The sequence below is a fragment of the Lithobates pipiens genome, unplaced genomic scaffold, assembly GCF_037356315.1.
Source record: "Lithobates pipiens isolate NorthernLeopardFrog02 unplaced genomic scaffold, aLitPip1_a1.2 Scaffold_16, whole genome shotgun sequence".
In the NCBI taxonomy this organism is placed as follows: Eukaryota; Metazoa; Chordata; class Amphibia; order Anura; family Ranidae; genus Lithobates; species Lithobates pipiens.
In genome coordinates, this window is record NW_027507748.1 from 634645551 (window position 1) to 634662420 (window position 16870).

General features: G+C 39.2%; 1 protein-coding gene across 4 annotated transcripts in view; it reads left to right on the top strand.

The window, feature by feature from the left end:
- Positions 1 to 16870, top strand: part of LOC143983987 (phosphatidylinositol 3,4,5-trisphosphate 3-phosphatase TPTE2-like) — a 103836-nt gene that overhangs the window by 47765 nt on the left and 39201 nt on the right. For all 4 annotated transcript variants that reach the window (XM_077484211.1, XM_077484210.1, XM_077484208.1 and 1 more), the window contains exons 5-8: positions 3423 to 3584; positions 5674 to 5793; positions 7630 to 7729; positions 14724 to 14787. In XM_077484211.1, the coding sequence (XP_077340337.1) occupies positions 3423 to 3584; positions 5674 to 5793; positions 7630 to 7729; positions 14724 to 14787 (446 nt within the window). The remainder of the gene's footprint in view (positions 1 to 3422; positions 3585 to 5673; positions 5794 to 7629; positions 7730 to 14723; positions 14788 to 16870) is intronic.

Sequence of the window (16870 nt, forward strand, 5' to 3'; positions counted from 1 at the left end):
ATTTGGTCCATCGGACCAGCACACAGACAAACGGTTTTCCCGATTTTAGTCCGTTGCAATTGAGTCCGTCGGATAGATTTGAAACATGTTCTATTTCTAGGTCCGTTGGATTTATCTTTTGAAAAAACGATCGGACTAGCCCACATACGATCGGATTGTCTGACGGACTAATCCCTTCGGACCTAGTCTGCCGGAAAGTCCGGTCGTGTGTACGCGGCATTACATGTTAAATAATTACAGCAGACTTTGAGGACAGTGAGTTCAGATCAGCCAGATTCCAAGAAGTTAATTTTGCTCATCCGTCCTGTTTAAGCTGCACCAGACAACACTGTCCCAGTGTGGGAAATATTTCTGTTGACAAAACAGACGAAATGTAGACTTACAGCTGCAGTACTTGAGAACAACATTTCGAAGAAAGTGATTTCTCATTGTTGTTGCCCAGAGAGCTTTCACTTGATTTTACATATAACACGTCTAGCATGAAAAAAATATATATATTAATTAACTCCAAGAGAAAAAAAGACAAGTGAATACCGAACCCCCATGTGTTCCAGAAAATGTATTGCTGAACTGCCCTGGTCCATTAGCTAAATCAATATTGTTTTACAAGGATTCTAAACTTGTTCTTCTACAGGCAGCTTGCATATGCAGAAGCTGGCTGTGAAATCTGTTTCTCATAAATGGCTTCAGCACATTTTATAAGACACAAGGGAGTTGATATAAAAAGAATTTGCATAGCAGTTCATCCAGTGAAAGTGCATGTACATTTGTTCGGTGTGAATGTACATAGGCTATATCTAGTGCTGTTTGAACGTAAAGCATGGAATGTTGAATTGGCCACTAGGTGGCACTAAGTATTACAAGAATTTGCTATAATACTTAGTAACATCTATGCAATATTTTTAAGGGTGCTCTCGGTGAGGATGGGTGCTGCTATTGGTCTGACCCAGAGGGTCAAGTACCTGGCCTTCTGGCCTGGATTGGGGTAGTTCTAGCCCCGGACAGTTTTTCAGGAAGGAACACTGGCTCCTCTTTTCTGGGTGGGGAGGAGCGGTTAGTACTTCCCGAATGTAATTAGGTAGGAGTGATGGGAGCGACGGTGGAGCCTGATGGCAAAGGGCTCTCATCAAGCTTCCTGAACTTAACGCCTTCCTGCCTGGGGGGGGGGGGGGGGCTGCTGTGGCCTGGACCGTTGGTCAGGGTGGTCTTGAAAGCCTTTGGAGTATGTGCCCGTGGAGTGGCAGTCCAGGGGTGCCTAAAAGTCACTGTGAGTGAGGGTCACATTTATTTTGGACATGACGGTCACTGCATCAATAGCACCTGTCTCTTGGGCCGGGCCTTTTGGCTGGGACCAGAGGAATTTTTTATTCTTGGCTGGAGGGCCTGATCATTGTTTTAAACAATGGCCACTTTTTCACTCTCCTCTCCACTATCCCTTCCCCACTTTATTTAATTTATTTCCTTGTGTGTGTGTCACGTTTTTATGTTTTGTCACTGTGCACTGTGTGACGAGTAGGGTCACAGGTCCTCGGGCCTGTCCTGAAAGTCAGGGGAGGGGGTGGACATGGCCTTCTGGCTTAGTTTGCCCTCTCTCTTGGTTGGTGTCTCCCTTCGGGGGAGCCTCACATAGTATTTGGGTGGGTCTGTTTTGGCAGACCTTCCAAAGAATGGGGTCTGCCTGGTTTCAGCCAGATGGACCAAGTTTTAAGTGTCCTTGTCCCTGTCTGGAGCCTAACGCCTCAAAGGGATTAAGGGCAAGGCCCTCTGATTTCAGAAGGCTTGTGTACCCGTTGCACTTTTTTGTGTCAGTCTGTATGTGTGTGCACATTTTTTTATGAACCGAGTGAAGTTTTTGAGTGTGTTTTACACGCCACAGGCTTTCAAAAAACAAACAAACAGGGGAATAACATTCTACATGTATGTTTTTGTGCATTTTCCTGCATTGGCAAATCACTCAAATTGAATGAGCTTCCCCTTTTGGTGGAGCTCCACTTTAAAGAATTTATTGGTATGAGGTGACAACTATCTTTTAATCCTGCATTATCATTCTCTCATTGCGCCTCTGAAGTAGAGTACAAGCAGTCGTGCAAAACCAAATTGAGCAAGCATAGTGAATTGTTTTCAGTAATAAAAAGTCGATCAATGATGTGCAGCATTGGAGCGACTGCATGTACACCATAAGTGCGTGAGATAAGTTAGAGATCAGAAGCACTGACATACAAAAAAGGTGAACATATCAATTTAGGAACAGACCAAGTATGTAAACCCATTATTACAGGCAATACAGTTCATAACCCAAAAGTGGAATTTCCCACCCCCAGTGAAAAATGTAAAGTTAACAGCTAAACATACTGTAGCTGCTGACTCTTAATATTAGGACACTTACCTGTCCTGCAATCCAGCGATGCCAGCACCACATCCAATGTTTCCATCAGTTCTCAGGTGCTGCTATCGCCATTCGTGGTAAGAAAAACTGGCGGTAAAGCCTTTTGGCTTCACAGCTGGTTCCCTACTGCGCAGCGGGAAAAACGGGTACCCGCTCCCCCCTCCCCCCCCCAAAAGGTGCCAAATGTGGCACCAGAGGGGGGAAGGAGGCAGATAAGCGGAGCTTCCACTTTTGGGTGTAACTCCGCTTTAAAAACTGCACTTTTTGGTGTTGAGAAGATGTCCTCCTAATTCTTGGGAGACATCTGTTTGTCTAAGGTAAGCCTTATGCCGTGTACACACGACCAGACTTTCTGGCAGACTAGGTCTGACGGTCTTCCCCGACAGACTTTTCAGCGGAGTTCAACGGACTTTCCAAACGAATAGACTTGGCCGCACACTATCACACCAAAGTCCGACGGATTCGAACGTGATGACATACGACCGGACTAGAATAAGGAAGTTCATAGCCAGTAGCCAATAGCTGCCCAAGTGTCCGTTTTCGTCCATCGGACTAGCATACAGACGAACGTATTTTTAGACTCGAGTCCATTGGAAAGATTTGAAACATGTTCTAAATCTAAAGTCTGTCTGATTTTTCGACAGCAAAGGTCCACACGATCGAATTGTCCGGTGGATTTGTTCCGTCGGACCTTTGCTGTCGAAAAGTCTGCTCGTGTGTACACGGCATTAGAGTATTATTCTCTGGGATTGATTTACTAAAGTAGTAGAGTGAATGTTTTCTTAACTTAGTAAGTAAGGAAATTATTAAAAAAAAAATATTTTTGCTTGCATCTGATTGGATGGTCGAGGAAAATAAAACTTCCCCTATTTACTAAGCTCCATGCGCTTTCACTTTGTGTAGTAAACAGTCTTTACTCTTTTATAAAAGCAACCCTGGTAAACTGAGAAACCATTCATTCAGAAACAATCCAACTGTTATTTATCCTGTGCAGGTTTGAGGGATTATGACTGTATTTCTATTATTTGTATTTCAGAGTGTTTGGAGTTCTGCTCATCGTGGTGGATTTTGTGTTCGTCATCGTGGATCTGTCAGTGATGGATAAAAGTGTTCAGACATCAAAAATCATATCAGGAATTTCCTTAAGCATTTCCATCTTCTTTCTCATAGATGTTCTGCTGCACATCTTTGTGGAAGGGTACGTAACAGACCTGGCATTAAGGCATTGCATGTCTAATCTCACTAAAGCAGAGCAAACACTATTGCAAGGCAGAGTACACTACATCAAGAAATGAAAGGGCCGATTGTCTGTTACAGTTTAGTGTAAACTAAAGCAGTATTTCTATGTACTGTAAATGAAAGTCTAAGATCAAGTGTAGTATATGCAGCAGCTTTTGGGTGGGATGTCCCAGCTTTTTCATTAGAACTTTGGAGAACCACTGGCATCTATTCAAGCCACTTGATTATTGTGGATACACACACCTTAATCTATGAGGTTCATCTATCAATATGGACTTTACCTACTTGTTGCTATTGAGTTGGATGATCTCAAGCAGTGGACATTCAAGGCTGCTCATTGTGTCTGATCTTCCCCTCAACAAGGACCAAGTTGGAAGAAGCCACCAACAAAAAACAACTCTTCCAAGAAGGCTCAGAAATGGCTAAGAAAAATAAAAAAACACTAAACTTTAGCAGTTTTATTCAGTGGTTCTCAATCATTGGACCCCAGCCTCTCTCCTGCCAGTCTGTGGTCTGCTATCTGTCTTCATAGATTCTATGGAACTACAGTATGTAGTGATACATAGGTGATGCTAAACTACAGTGAACATTTTACCTGTCAAATACCTTTGAACCAGGTGGTGGCACAGTTGTTCTTGCACAGATATAACACACTGGAGGACTGGAGATAATGCTGAGTGTTAGGCAAAGGACAGGTGCTGCTATCCCAGCAGATGTAATCATAAGGCCTTGGGGCCACATGGTCTGCCTACCTGACAGTGGTAAATAGCTGTTTTGGTAAAACAAGCTTCCCAGAGATGTGAGGGGCTTATCACTCTGAGGGTACCACTGCACACTTGTCACTGTCCTATTAATTCCTGCCATTGGGTAATCTAACGAATACAAAAGTGTGGATGGACAGACCAACAGGAAAGACCAACAGGTGTGCGACTACATGTGAACAGTGATGGCTGCTGTCAACCTGTCATTACTTTGAGCGTCCACCGCTCTTCTCTTGTACCTGTAATTTCGGCCACAAGAACGTGCTGATTCTTGGTGCTGGAATCCAGTGTATGTGGCAAACAGCCATGTGAAGGAAGCCTTAGAGCAGGGGTAGGCAACCTCGGCACTGCAGCTGTGGTGAAACTACAAATCCCGTCATGTCCCTGCCTCTAGGAGTCATGCTTGTGATTGTCAGGGTCTTGCAATTTCTCATAGGACTTGTAGTTTCATCACAGCTGGAGGGCCAAGGTTGCCTGCCCCTGCCTTAGTGTTATAGCAAATAGAGACAACCCCATTTCCACAGTGCGGTGTCATGTCTCAGAAATCTGTCAATAATTGCGGATGGACATTTGGAGAGGAGGTATGTTTCTGTAAATAGTGACGATGCCAAAATCAGGAGGGTGATGGTGCTCTCACATCACACAACTAGAGCGATGTGCTGACCAGTTGTGGTATCCACTTTATTCTACATTTCATATAACATTTTTCTTTAGCTTAGATTCACTTTAATGACCACTGGAGATGGTCCTGCTAATAGGGAGCAGGTGACAACTCTAGTATACTAGCATCTAGCTGATGCCAATAATACCAAAACACATGCATGTTAATAGATGAACAGTATGTACATATCTATGTGTGTGAAAAAAAAAAATATAATATATATATATATATATATATATATATATATATATATATATATATATATATATATATACACACACTTCTGTACACACACATATATAAACTATGTTTCATTTGCATATACATTTACTACTCTTTTTTTCCCAGTATAAGTCACGTATTAAAGATAGAAATTAGAGATAACCTAATTTATTATCAGGAAGAGGACAGAAGGTCGTTGAATTATTTAAAGGATGAACCCCAGATACAGTGACTTTTCCATTTCTCATATTTCCTCCATGCTCACATATCAGGACGTGTCTTGTATTGTGTGAAATGTCAGCACGTCTGTTGTCCACTTCTCTTTTGTTCATCTCTCTTGGGAATCTTATTCCTGTAAATGAATTGAACATAACATTTTACTGTTTCCAATGTTTCTCTTTCAGATTTCGGAAATACTTTAGTTCGAAGTTGTATATATGTGATGCTGCTATTGTTGTTATCACACTGATTGTTACCGTGGTTTACGCCTTCACAGATTTCAGTGGAGCCACCAATATTCCAAGGTATGACATAGTCATTCCAGATGATTATTAGTAATTCTTGGTGGGCAGGACTTTTTTAAGGTATCATATAGGGCGTAATTTTGTGTGTTTGTTCATAATGCTTATACAATATTTGTTATAATTGTCTCTATGGAACAGTTCTTCAAATCCTTGTATCATGAAAATAAGAATGTTCTTTATATGTATATGTAAGCACTACATGCAGTATATTTTAGGGCCCATACAGGCTGTGCACATTCTCTGCTGTTCGGCCATTCAATGTTGATGAACTTCTTTAGAATGTAAATTTTACACTTTATGCGAAGCAGGGTAGGCTCAAAATAGACAATTTCCTAGGTACATTTGTTCAGATTCTGCATCCAAATTCTTTTTTTGTTGAGTATAGGCAAATAAATGTTCATTCACGTAGGAAAATTCTGAATACAGAAGTACACATTCGAAATATCACATCTGTAAAAAACGGAAGTATAATAAAGTACACCAAACAAATGTATCAAATGCATCTACAGTGAATACATTCAGAAACTTGGCAAGGAACAGATAGCATAATGCCAGTTAACACATAACCAAAGTGTAAATAATACAGTAGCTCGACCTCTAGAAAAAAAAGGTAATTGTTGTGCTCACCCATGTTATATATATTAAACTGGAGGACCTGTACCAAAAAAAAAAACCCATCAACCAGGTCCTGTCTGCACTTATTAAACCATGTGGTGACCAAATAGTAGATTTGGCCATCATGGCAATACACAAATAAGGGAACTATGGTGTAGAATCTGTTATCAAGAAAAGGAGAGAGTCCAGAGTATCCTGTATATCTAGCCAGGATCCCCATTATAAAATTTACCTGGGTGCCCTCTAGCCTCAAATGTCAGATTGTACAGAGACAAGGCTTGGTTAATTCATTTTTTCCACAAGCTTATATGTAGAAATTTAGAGGAAAGCCAGTGGAGGGCTTGTCATTTCCTAGGGTAATATATAAGATGAGCCTCAAGAACAGTTTGGACATGGCAGATATGTCTAGTTCCTCATACACACCTAATAAACACCATTTAGGATTGCAGATATTTGGTGGCAGCTATAAAGGCTGTAATACTTGTCCAAAAAGACCTAACTCTATCGCAGTACCACACTATATGCAGAAAGTCACCATTCTCTTTAGCAAATTTATGGCATAAAGGCTAGTCCCTCTTATGCATATAAAATAAATGTTGTGGGGTATAATATAGTCTATGTAAATAATGCATTTTTCACGCTTGTCACTGGAAGAGATCACTATGAAAGGGTATGAATTAAACAGTTTGCATTCAAACTTTTGATATGTTTGGCTGAAACCTTGGAGAACTGAGGTTGTGTGTTTCCAGCTCATCCCTAGAAAAATAAAAGGGGGGGGGGCCTTTGGATTTTGCCCCATTCACAAATTTACCAGGACTTTCACTGGTTGAATAGCTATGATTGTTTTTAAAAATACACCTGTAAGTGTGGTAAGTGTATGATCAGTTCTATTATGCCTTTTGAGAGTTTCAAGTTCAGCCAAGTTACTGATTCTCTGGAATGCTCAGAATAGACTTCGCACTTGGATGGCCAAGCCTTCAAAAAGAGCTGACCACTTAAGTTTAATGCGGATTTTAACTTTTCTTTTGGATAAAGTGGTGAAGTGTTATGAAGTTCTGTTATTTTTTTATTGCCGATTCTTCTAGCCCCGCTGCTGAGATTTTCCTTTGCTTCATGACCCAAGATAAAATAGGAAGTCAATTGGTCATTGGTAATATCTGCTGTTCATTGAAAGATAGGATGAGACACCTATGCTAACAAATTGAATAATTCTCCTCCTAGACTGGTCAACTTTTTCCGAGCTTTGAGAATTCTCATTTTGGTCAGAATATTTCGCCTGGCATCTCAGAAGAAACAGCTGGAGAAGGTTACTCGCCGAATGGTAAGAATGACCAGTGGAATGGAAGCCTGAATCGGCTCAGATACATTGATGTCATAAAAGTATTAAATGATGTCACCGCCACTCCTGATAAACAGCTGAAAATATCAGTACAAGTGCTGTAACTGCTGTGTACCACTAATATTAATACATATAAAAAAAGAGTAAACTTGCCCCTCAACAATATTTTATTACAAAGTTTTCTCTTGACAGTGCCTAAACCCTTTGCTATTTTTTTATGTTGTTTGCATTTCAGTTTTAGGACTCTTCACACCAGTGGCAGCATTATAACACAAAATAACATCTGATTCAAATTCCCCCCCCCCCCCAGTGGTTTGTGGTGTGGGGTACTGCATGCTGCAAAAAATATATATGTATGTCCTACTTCTTTTTGTGCACACTAGTGCAGCACAGCTGTGTGAAATAAACTCATGGGAGCAAGATAAATTGCCTTTTCTATCTATGCGTTTAGACTGTATTGGTATTGGGTAAGTATCCAGCACAGCCAAACCCCTATGGTGTGAACAGACCCATAAGAATAAACAAAACTCTCAATAACCACATCTTAAAGTGATTGTAAACGATCACCTTGTAAACAACCCATTCAGTTTAAAATAGAACTGAAAGGCAAAAACATTTGTGTATAGATATAAAAAATATATAAATACCTTTTTTCCAGTTTTTATAAGTGATCACATTCCCTCTGTTCTCAGCTGCATAAAAGCTGGGGGGAGGAGAAGCAGCAGCACACTGAGCTTCCCAGTAAATGACTGTGCAGGGGAGTCATGTCAGGACAAGTCTGATCATTGGAGGAGAGCAGGCTGAGTTCCAAGCACAGCTAAAGAACTGACCACCATGTGTTCTCCTGCTTAGTGTGGTCAGCTTTTAATAGGAAAGCAGAGGGACTGGCAGGGACACCAGGGATTTCACATAAAGCAGGGGGGTCCAAACTTTTTTCAAAGAGGGCCAGATTTGATGAAGTGAATATGTGTGAGGGCCAACCATTTTGCCTGAAATTCTTTGAACCATTAAAATTCGGTCTAAGTGTGTTGGTTTGAGCACCAATACACTGCCCAACAAGAATTCTCTTGCCTTTGTGGCAGTGTGTGGTGAGCTTGGGTGTGTCATTAGGACATTATATACCATATTTATGGGCATATAACACACACTTTTTTTCCTCTTAAAAGCAGGGGAAAATCACGGGTGCGTGTTATACGCCGATCCCTCGCAGTTCTGAGCCTCTGGGTGGCTTTAAGCCACCTTCAGCTCTTCTCGGTGGCTTTCAGCAGCCTTTAGCTCTTCTCTGCGGCTTTCGGCCTCCTTCAGCCGTTCTCAGCAGCTTTCGACCGCCTTCGGCTCTTTTCGGTGGCTTCCGGCCGCCTTCGGCTGTTCTCTGCAGATTCCGGCCGCCTTCGGTCGTTCTCGGTGGCCGAAAGCTGCCGAGAACGGCCGAAGGCGGCCGAAAGCTGCCGAGAAGAGCTGGAGGCCGCCAAGAACTACCGCGTGCCGCCAAGATACACAGGACATCCGGCTCTGTATCTCGGCGGCGGCGTTTAAAAAAAAAAATAGGAAAATAAAACTGACAAGGCTGCAATGGTGGACAAGGCTGCATGACAAGGCTGCATGACAAGGCTGCATGACAAGCATGACAAAGCTGCAAATGACACTGACAAGGCTGCAATGGTGGACAAGGCTGCAGATGGACACTGATAAGGCTGCATTGATGGGCATTTAAATGCAAGTTTTTTTTTCCCCTTAAACTTCTCTCCTAAAAGTTTTTTTCCTTAAAATGCCCTCCTAAACTTGGGGTGCGTGTTATACGCCGATAAATACGGTATATATATATATATATATATATATATATATATATATATATATATATATATATTTATGGCCCCCATCAAATCCCTGAGTGCCACTCATAGTACATACTTACATAATAGGTGAGGTTGAAAAAAGACACAAGTCCATCAAGTCCAACCTGTGTGTGTGATTATATGTCAGTATTACATTGTATATCCCTGTATGTTGCGGTCGTTCAGGTGCTTATCTAATAGTTTCTTGAAACTATCAATGCTCCCCGCTGAGACCACCGCCTGTGGAAGGGAATTCCACATCCTTGCCGATCTTACAGTTTAGAACCCTCTACATATTTTAAGGTTAAACCTCTTTTCTTCTCATTTTAATGAATGGCCACAAGTCTTGTTAAACTCCCTTCTGCGAAAAAGTTGTATCCCTATTGTGGGGTCACCAGTATGGTATTTGTATATTGAAATCATATGCCCTCTGAAGCGTCTCTTCTCCAGAGAGAATAAGTTCAGTGCTTGCAACCTTTCCTCATAACAAATATCCTCCAGACTCTTTATTAGCTTTGTTGCCCTTCTTTGTACTCGCTCCATTTCCAGTACATCATTCCTGAGGACTGGTGCCCAGAACTGGACAGCATACTCTAGGTGTGGCTGGACCAGAGTCTTGTAGAGCAGAAGAATTATTGTTTTATATCTTGAGTTGGTCCCTTTTTTAATGCATGCCAATATTCAGTTTGCTTTGCACTCAGGACTAAGGATAAGCTCGGGTGTTATTTGGATAAACTGTATTTATCGGCGTATAACATGCACAGGTGTATAACACGCACTTTCCCTTTAAGAGGGAAGTTTCAGGAAAAAAACGTAAATTTTAAATTAAGAACTGTGAAGCAAAACAAGGGTCAGTGCCCATCAATGCAGCCTAATCAGTGGCCATCTGCAGCCTCACCATTAACACTGAAGAAATGGCTGCACTCCAAGATCCATCAAAATTCGTATTTAATAAATGAACAGCCCAAGTGTTACAGACAGTTTAAATGGTAGACGCGTTTCACACACTAACAGGTATGCTTATTCATTACAAAGATAAGTCAGCATTATTCTCCTTATATAAACCTACCCAATATAGCAACAGGTGATACGGATCATTAAACTGCAGACTTCTTTCTAGCCACATGTGATTCACATAAACATTAATGAGAAAGAACAGACATCTAAACTTGCACATATTTGGACATCCATTCATAAATAAATGGTAGAAGTGAGGATATACCAATATAGACATTTCATGTGCTGTGAAAAAAAAAACAGGAAAAATGTGTACATATAAGGTATGTGTAAAAATATATATACACATATATATACATATATATATATACATATATACATATACATATATACATATATATATATATATATATATATATATATATATATATATATATATATATATATATATATGCATATATATATATATATATATATATATATATATATATATATATATATATATATAGATGCGCATATAGAAGAGAAAAAACATCCAAATTTAAAAACATTACAACCTATTGCCATGAATGCAGCCTCACCATTGCAATCAATGCAGCTCTACCATTGAAATCAATACAGCTCTACCATTACAATCAATGCAACTCTACCATTACAATCAATACAGCTCTACCATTAAAATCAATGCAACTCTACCATTACAATCAATGCAGCTCTACCATTACAATCAATGTAGCTCTACCATTACAATCAATGCAGCTCTACCATTACAATCAATGTAGCTCTACCATTACAATCAATGTAGCTCTACCATTGCAATCAATGTAGCTCTACCATTACAATCAATGCAGCTCTACCATTACAATCAATGTAGCTCTACCATTACAATCAATGTAGCTCTACCATTGCAATCAATGTAGCTCTACCATTGCAATCAATGCAGCCTGATCGATGCCCATCTGCAGCCTTGGAGAGGACAGGGAGGGGGCGGGACGAGTGCCAACAGATTACATACAGGAGAATCACCTTTTTACTCGGTGGCCTCTTTAATACAAAGTCCCGCCTCATATCATAGACAGAGCAGTCATCCAATGGCAGCCCAGGAGACGGGACTTCCTATTACAGAGGCTGTCGAGTAAACAGGAGATTCTCCTGTATGTAATCTGATGGTGCTCATCCCGCCCCCCTTTAAGGCAGCGCCGATAAATATGATATATATATTTTGTAGCCCTGGGGGCCAAAAAATATATAAATATATAAATATATATATATATATATATATATATATATATATATATATATATATATATATATAAATCATCAGGGGGGTCGTATTAAACCAGAAGGTGGCCCGCGATTGGCCCATGGGCCAGACTTTGGACATTCCTGACATAGAGGAAGCAATACAAAGAGAACAGGATGCTTTGTCATACAAGTACTTGGTTCAGAAGCCACATATCAGGAATATGAAGTGTTGGGGTAACAAACAGATCAGATGTGTCTTGATTATGATAATACACACTTGCTTTCACTGCAGTTGGCTCTCTACTGCTGACTGACTGTTGAGAAAAGCGGTGTGCCTTTGAGCAGACATCACCCAAACACTGTTGGCCTTGTTAAATAATTCAGTGCAAAAACATGATAATGTGCAAATGCTGTTCAATCAGAGAGGTGTGAAATCTGATGAGTATCTGATGAAATCTGATGAGTTAATGTACCTTGTACAAGGGCGGTACGGAAAATAATGAGAAAGCAGACATAGCTTACATAGGTCGTTCACATTTCACCTGTTGGTGGAATAACTCTTTCTCTATAGTAACTATTCTTCTTTTTCACTGTAGATAAATAATAGATCCCAAGCAGAAACAGCATGGCGAGTTCCATTCACTGATGATTCAAGTTAGTGTTCACAATCGATGGTCTCCCACTGTGTCGTTTGCCTTTAATGGTGGTTTGCCCCTTTCTTGACCACTGGCCCTCCAGAAAGTTTACCCCCCTTCATGACCAGGCCATTTTTTGCGATACGGCACTGTGTTACTTTAACTGACAATTGCACGGTCGTGCAACACTGTATCCAAATAAAATAATCTTCCTTTTGGTGGTATTTGATCACCTCTGTGGTTTTTATTTTTTGCCCTATAAACAAAAAAAGAGCAACAATTTTGAAAAAAAATATATATATTTCTTACTTTCTGCTATAAAACATACCCAATAAAAAAATGTAAAAAATCAAATTTCTTCCTCAGTTTAGGCCAATATGTATTCTGCTACATGTTTTTGATAAACAAAATCCCAATAAGCGTATATTGATTGGTTTGCGCAAAAGTTATAGTGAAACTATGGGATAGATTTATGGAATTAAAAAAAAAATGTTTTACTAGTAGTAATGGCAATAATCAGCGACTTATAGAGGAACTTCAACATTGTGGCGGACAAGTGGAACACTAAGTGACACTTTTTGGGGACACTAATACAGTGATCAGTGCTAAAAATATACACTGTCACTGTACTAATGACACTGGTTGGGAAGAGGTTCACAGGGGGCAATCAAAGGGTTAAATGTCCGCCTAGGGAGTGCTTGCTAACTGTGTGGGGGAGGTGTTTTCACCGTGGGAAGGCAGAGATCCATGTTCCTGCTTTGCAGGAACACAGGATCACAGCCTTCCATTCTCACAGTACCGTGATCTGCCTTGTTTACATCAGCAGACCGCTGTTCTGCCTGTGTCTCGAACGATTGGTGGGTCCCGACAGACATTGCATCCCTTTTTTTTCAAGCACTCAATAACAGCAGCACATTGTTTCTGCTTGGAATCCATTATTTACCTTGATTGAAAAAGAAGAAGAGTTACAATAGACTAGAAGGAAAGTTACTTTACCAAAATGTGACATTTTTTAGCAACCCATGTAAGTTAATAAAAAGGTTTTGCCCACTTTTGCATTATTTTCCATACAGCCCACCTTTATAACTGCTTTCCTTATGAATGAAAGGTATGATGAGGTCCATCACTAGTCCATAACATAGTGTAACATAGTTTTATTACCTGTTGATCCTGCCAGATCCAATTATTTTTTTAACAGGGTGACAACATATACCCATAGCCAAGAAAGTTATACTTTTATGCACACTAAAAAACAGTTATAAAGAAATATGTCACCTGAAATTGCTAGTTGCCTTGCTATCATACTAATACTTTGATTTCAGTACTTTGAGTTATACATGAGCAATTTGTTTCGTTCCTAATTCGTATTTTTAACAAATTTAGGCAAATGAGTTAATTCAGAAATATCCGAAATTAACGAAAACGCGTTTAACACATTTTTCAGAATATTCGCAAATTAGAATATTTGAAAATGAGTAAATTTGGAAATTTGGAAATTGGTACATTCAAAGTTCGAAAATCCGAAAACCCAAAAATGCTAAAATCTGAAATAATAACTAGCTAATAATAACTTAACTACTGCTAACTATTAAATTATAGGTATTGGAATTTCCTTTCAAATTTGGCTGTTAGTGAATGCAACGAATACCAATTTATCCGAAGTTACTAATATCCGAATTAACGAATGCTGTATCGAAACAAATGGAAAGTAACGACTTAATAATAATAAATAACAATAATAATACAAAAAATGTATTATTATTATTTATTATTAAATCATTCCATTCCATTTGTAATGCATTAATAATAATAAATAATAATACTAAAAATGTTTTATTATTATTATTTATTATTAAATCATTCCGTTCCATTTGTTTAGATGTGGCATTCCTTATTTCATATAATTCGTAACTTTGGATAAATTCGTATTCATTACATTCACTAACAGCCCAATTTGAAAGGAAATTCCAATACCTATAATTTATCGTTAGTTATTAGTTCGAATTTTCTGATTTATGAACTTTACGAATTTCCGAATTTTCAAATTTACGCATTTATGAATTGCGATCATAACGAATGACCGGAAAAACAAATGAAACTAAAACGAACACATTTTTCGGCAGTGCACATGTGTACTTTGAGTTACTAACCCCAAAACAAGTAAAGTGATAAGGAACTCGGATCTTTCACCAACTTAACTTCTCTTCTTTTACAGCTGACCTTTCTGTCTTCTGCCTTTCAATATTCAGAATCTAGTTGACTTTTATAATCCATGTAAACTAATAAAACAATCTCCTTTTCTAGGTTTCTGAAAACAAGCGGCGGTATCAGAAAGATGGATTTGACTTGGATCTCACCTACGTTACAGGTTTGTGTTACAGAGGAAAATTATTGATCTTCCTCCAGGGTAGACTATACTTGAAATACTTCCAACCATATATAATAGTATAATAATGATGAAGAGCCTAATGATGTAGAGCCCAACTTTTACTTATTTAACCTGATCTGAAATCAGTGGCCAAAAGCTTATTTGATTGTATACATATGATAAGAGATGCTGTTATGGTCTTGTTATACTTACCCGATTTTATACCACATATACTGTAGAACTCATGTACCCGCAAACAAGGGTATTGCTTATATTAAGTAAAATCTGAAAATGTGCCTACAGAATGTATTTTATTGAAAACTTATCTAAACTAAGAAATAATCGAATGTGTTTTAATCTGTTACTACAAGATATGTCGAGTGAGCAACTGTTACAATATTGCATGTTTTTTTCTGTGCCCTGTGTCTTCCTGGTAGGACGTGAGTACCCAAAAGGACACTGATGGCATTAAAAACTTTACAGAAGCTCTAACCCTTCTCCACTGTATCCAAAACAGTATTAGAGTTATGCCGCATACACACGACCTGACTTTCCGGCAGACTAGGTCCAAAGGAATGTGTGGGATAGTCCAATAGTTTTTCTTTAAAAAAATCAGACGGATCTAGAAATAGAACAGGTTTCAAATCTGTCCGACGGAATCAATTCCTATTGGGAAAACCGTTTGTCTGTATGTTGGTCCGACAGACCAAATACGACGCTAGGGCAGCTATTGGCTACTGGCTATTGAACTTCCTTTTCTAGTCCCGTCATACATCATCGCTTTCAAAACGAACAGACTTTCGAACGCACTTTAGTCCGTGTGGGCAAGTCCGTTCGTTCGGAAGTCTGTCGTAACTCCCTGTGATTCAACACAGCGGGAGCCAATCAGCGGGTCCATTGATCGTTCTGAGAGAGGCAGAAAGGCAGTCTGGCTATGTAAACAAGGTAAATCGCCGTTCTGCTAATAAGAAAGACAGAAATTGTGTGTTTCTGCTAAGCAGGAACGTGGATCTCTGTCTTTCTTCGGTTAAACCATCCCCCACACAGTAAGAAAACACTCTCAGGGAACACAGTTAACCCTTTGATCGCTACTGATTTGTCCACCGCAATGTTGCAGTCCTGCTAAAAATAGCTGATCGCCGCCATTGCTAGTAAAGAAAAAAAAAAAAAAGTCCATAAATCTATCCCATCGTTTTTGTGCAAACCAATCAATATACGCTTATTGGGATTTTTTATTTATTTTTTACCAAAAAACATGTATACATATTGGCCGAAATTGATGAAGAAAATAGATTGTTTACATTTTTTTATTGGATGTGTTTTATAGCAGAAGTGAAAAATATTGTTTTTTTTTTTCAAAATTGTCGGTTGTTTATAGCGCAAAAAAAAAAAAAAACCCAGAGGCGATCAAATACCACCAAAAGAAAGCTCTATTTTTGGGGAAAAAAGGACATCAATTTTATTTGGGTACAGAGTCGCAGGACCACGCAATTGTCAGTTAAAGCAACGCAGTGCAGTATCACAAAAAATGGCCTGGTCAGGAAGGGGGGAAGCTCCACTTCCAGGGCTGAAGCGGTTAAAGTTGCCACCTTTTGTATGAAAAATGTATTTCATTTATTTACATATACACTATATTACCAAAAGTATTGTGACGCCTGTCTTTACACGCACATGAACTTTAATGACATCCCAGTCTTAGTCTGTAGGGTTTAATACTGAGTTAACCCACCCTTTGCAGCTGTAACAGCTTCAACAATTCTGAGAAGGCTGATTGGAATGCCATTAAAGTTCATGTGCGTGTAGGAAGGCATCCAAATACTTTTGGCACTATAGTGTCTGTATATGTACATATGTATATATATATATATATATATATATATATATAGTATCTCACATTTTTGTAAATATTTTATTATATCTTTTCATGTAACACTGAAGAAATTGCACTTTGCTTCAATGTAAAGTAGTGAGTGTACATACTGTATAATAGTGTAAATTTGCTGTCCCCTAAAAACACCTCAACACAGCCATTAATGTCTAAACCGCTGGCAACAAAAGTGAGTACACCCCTAAGTGAAAATGT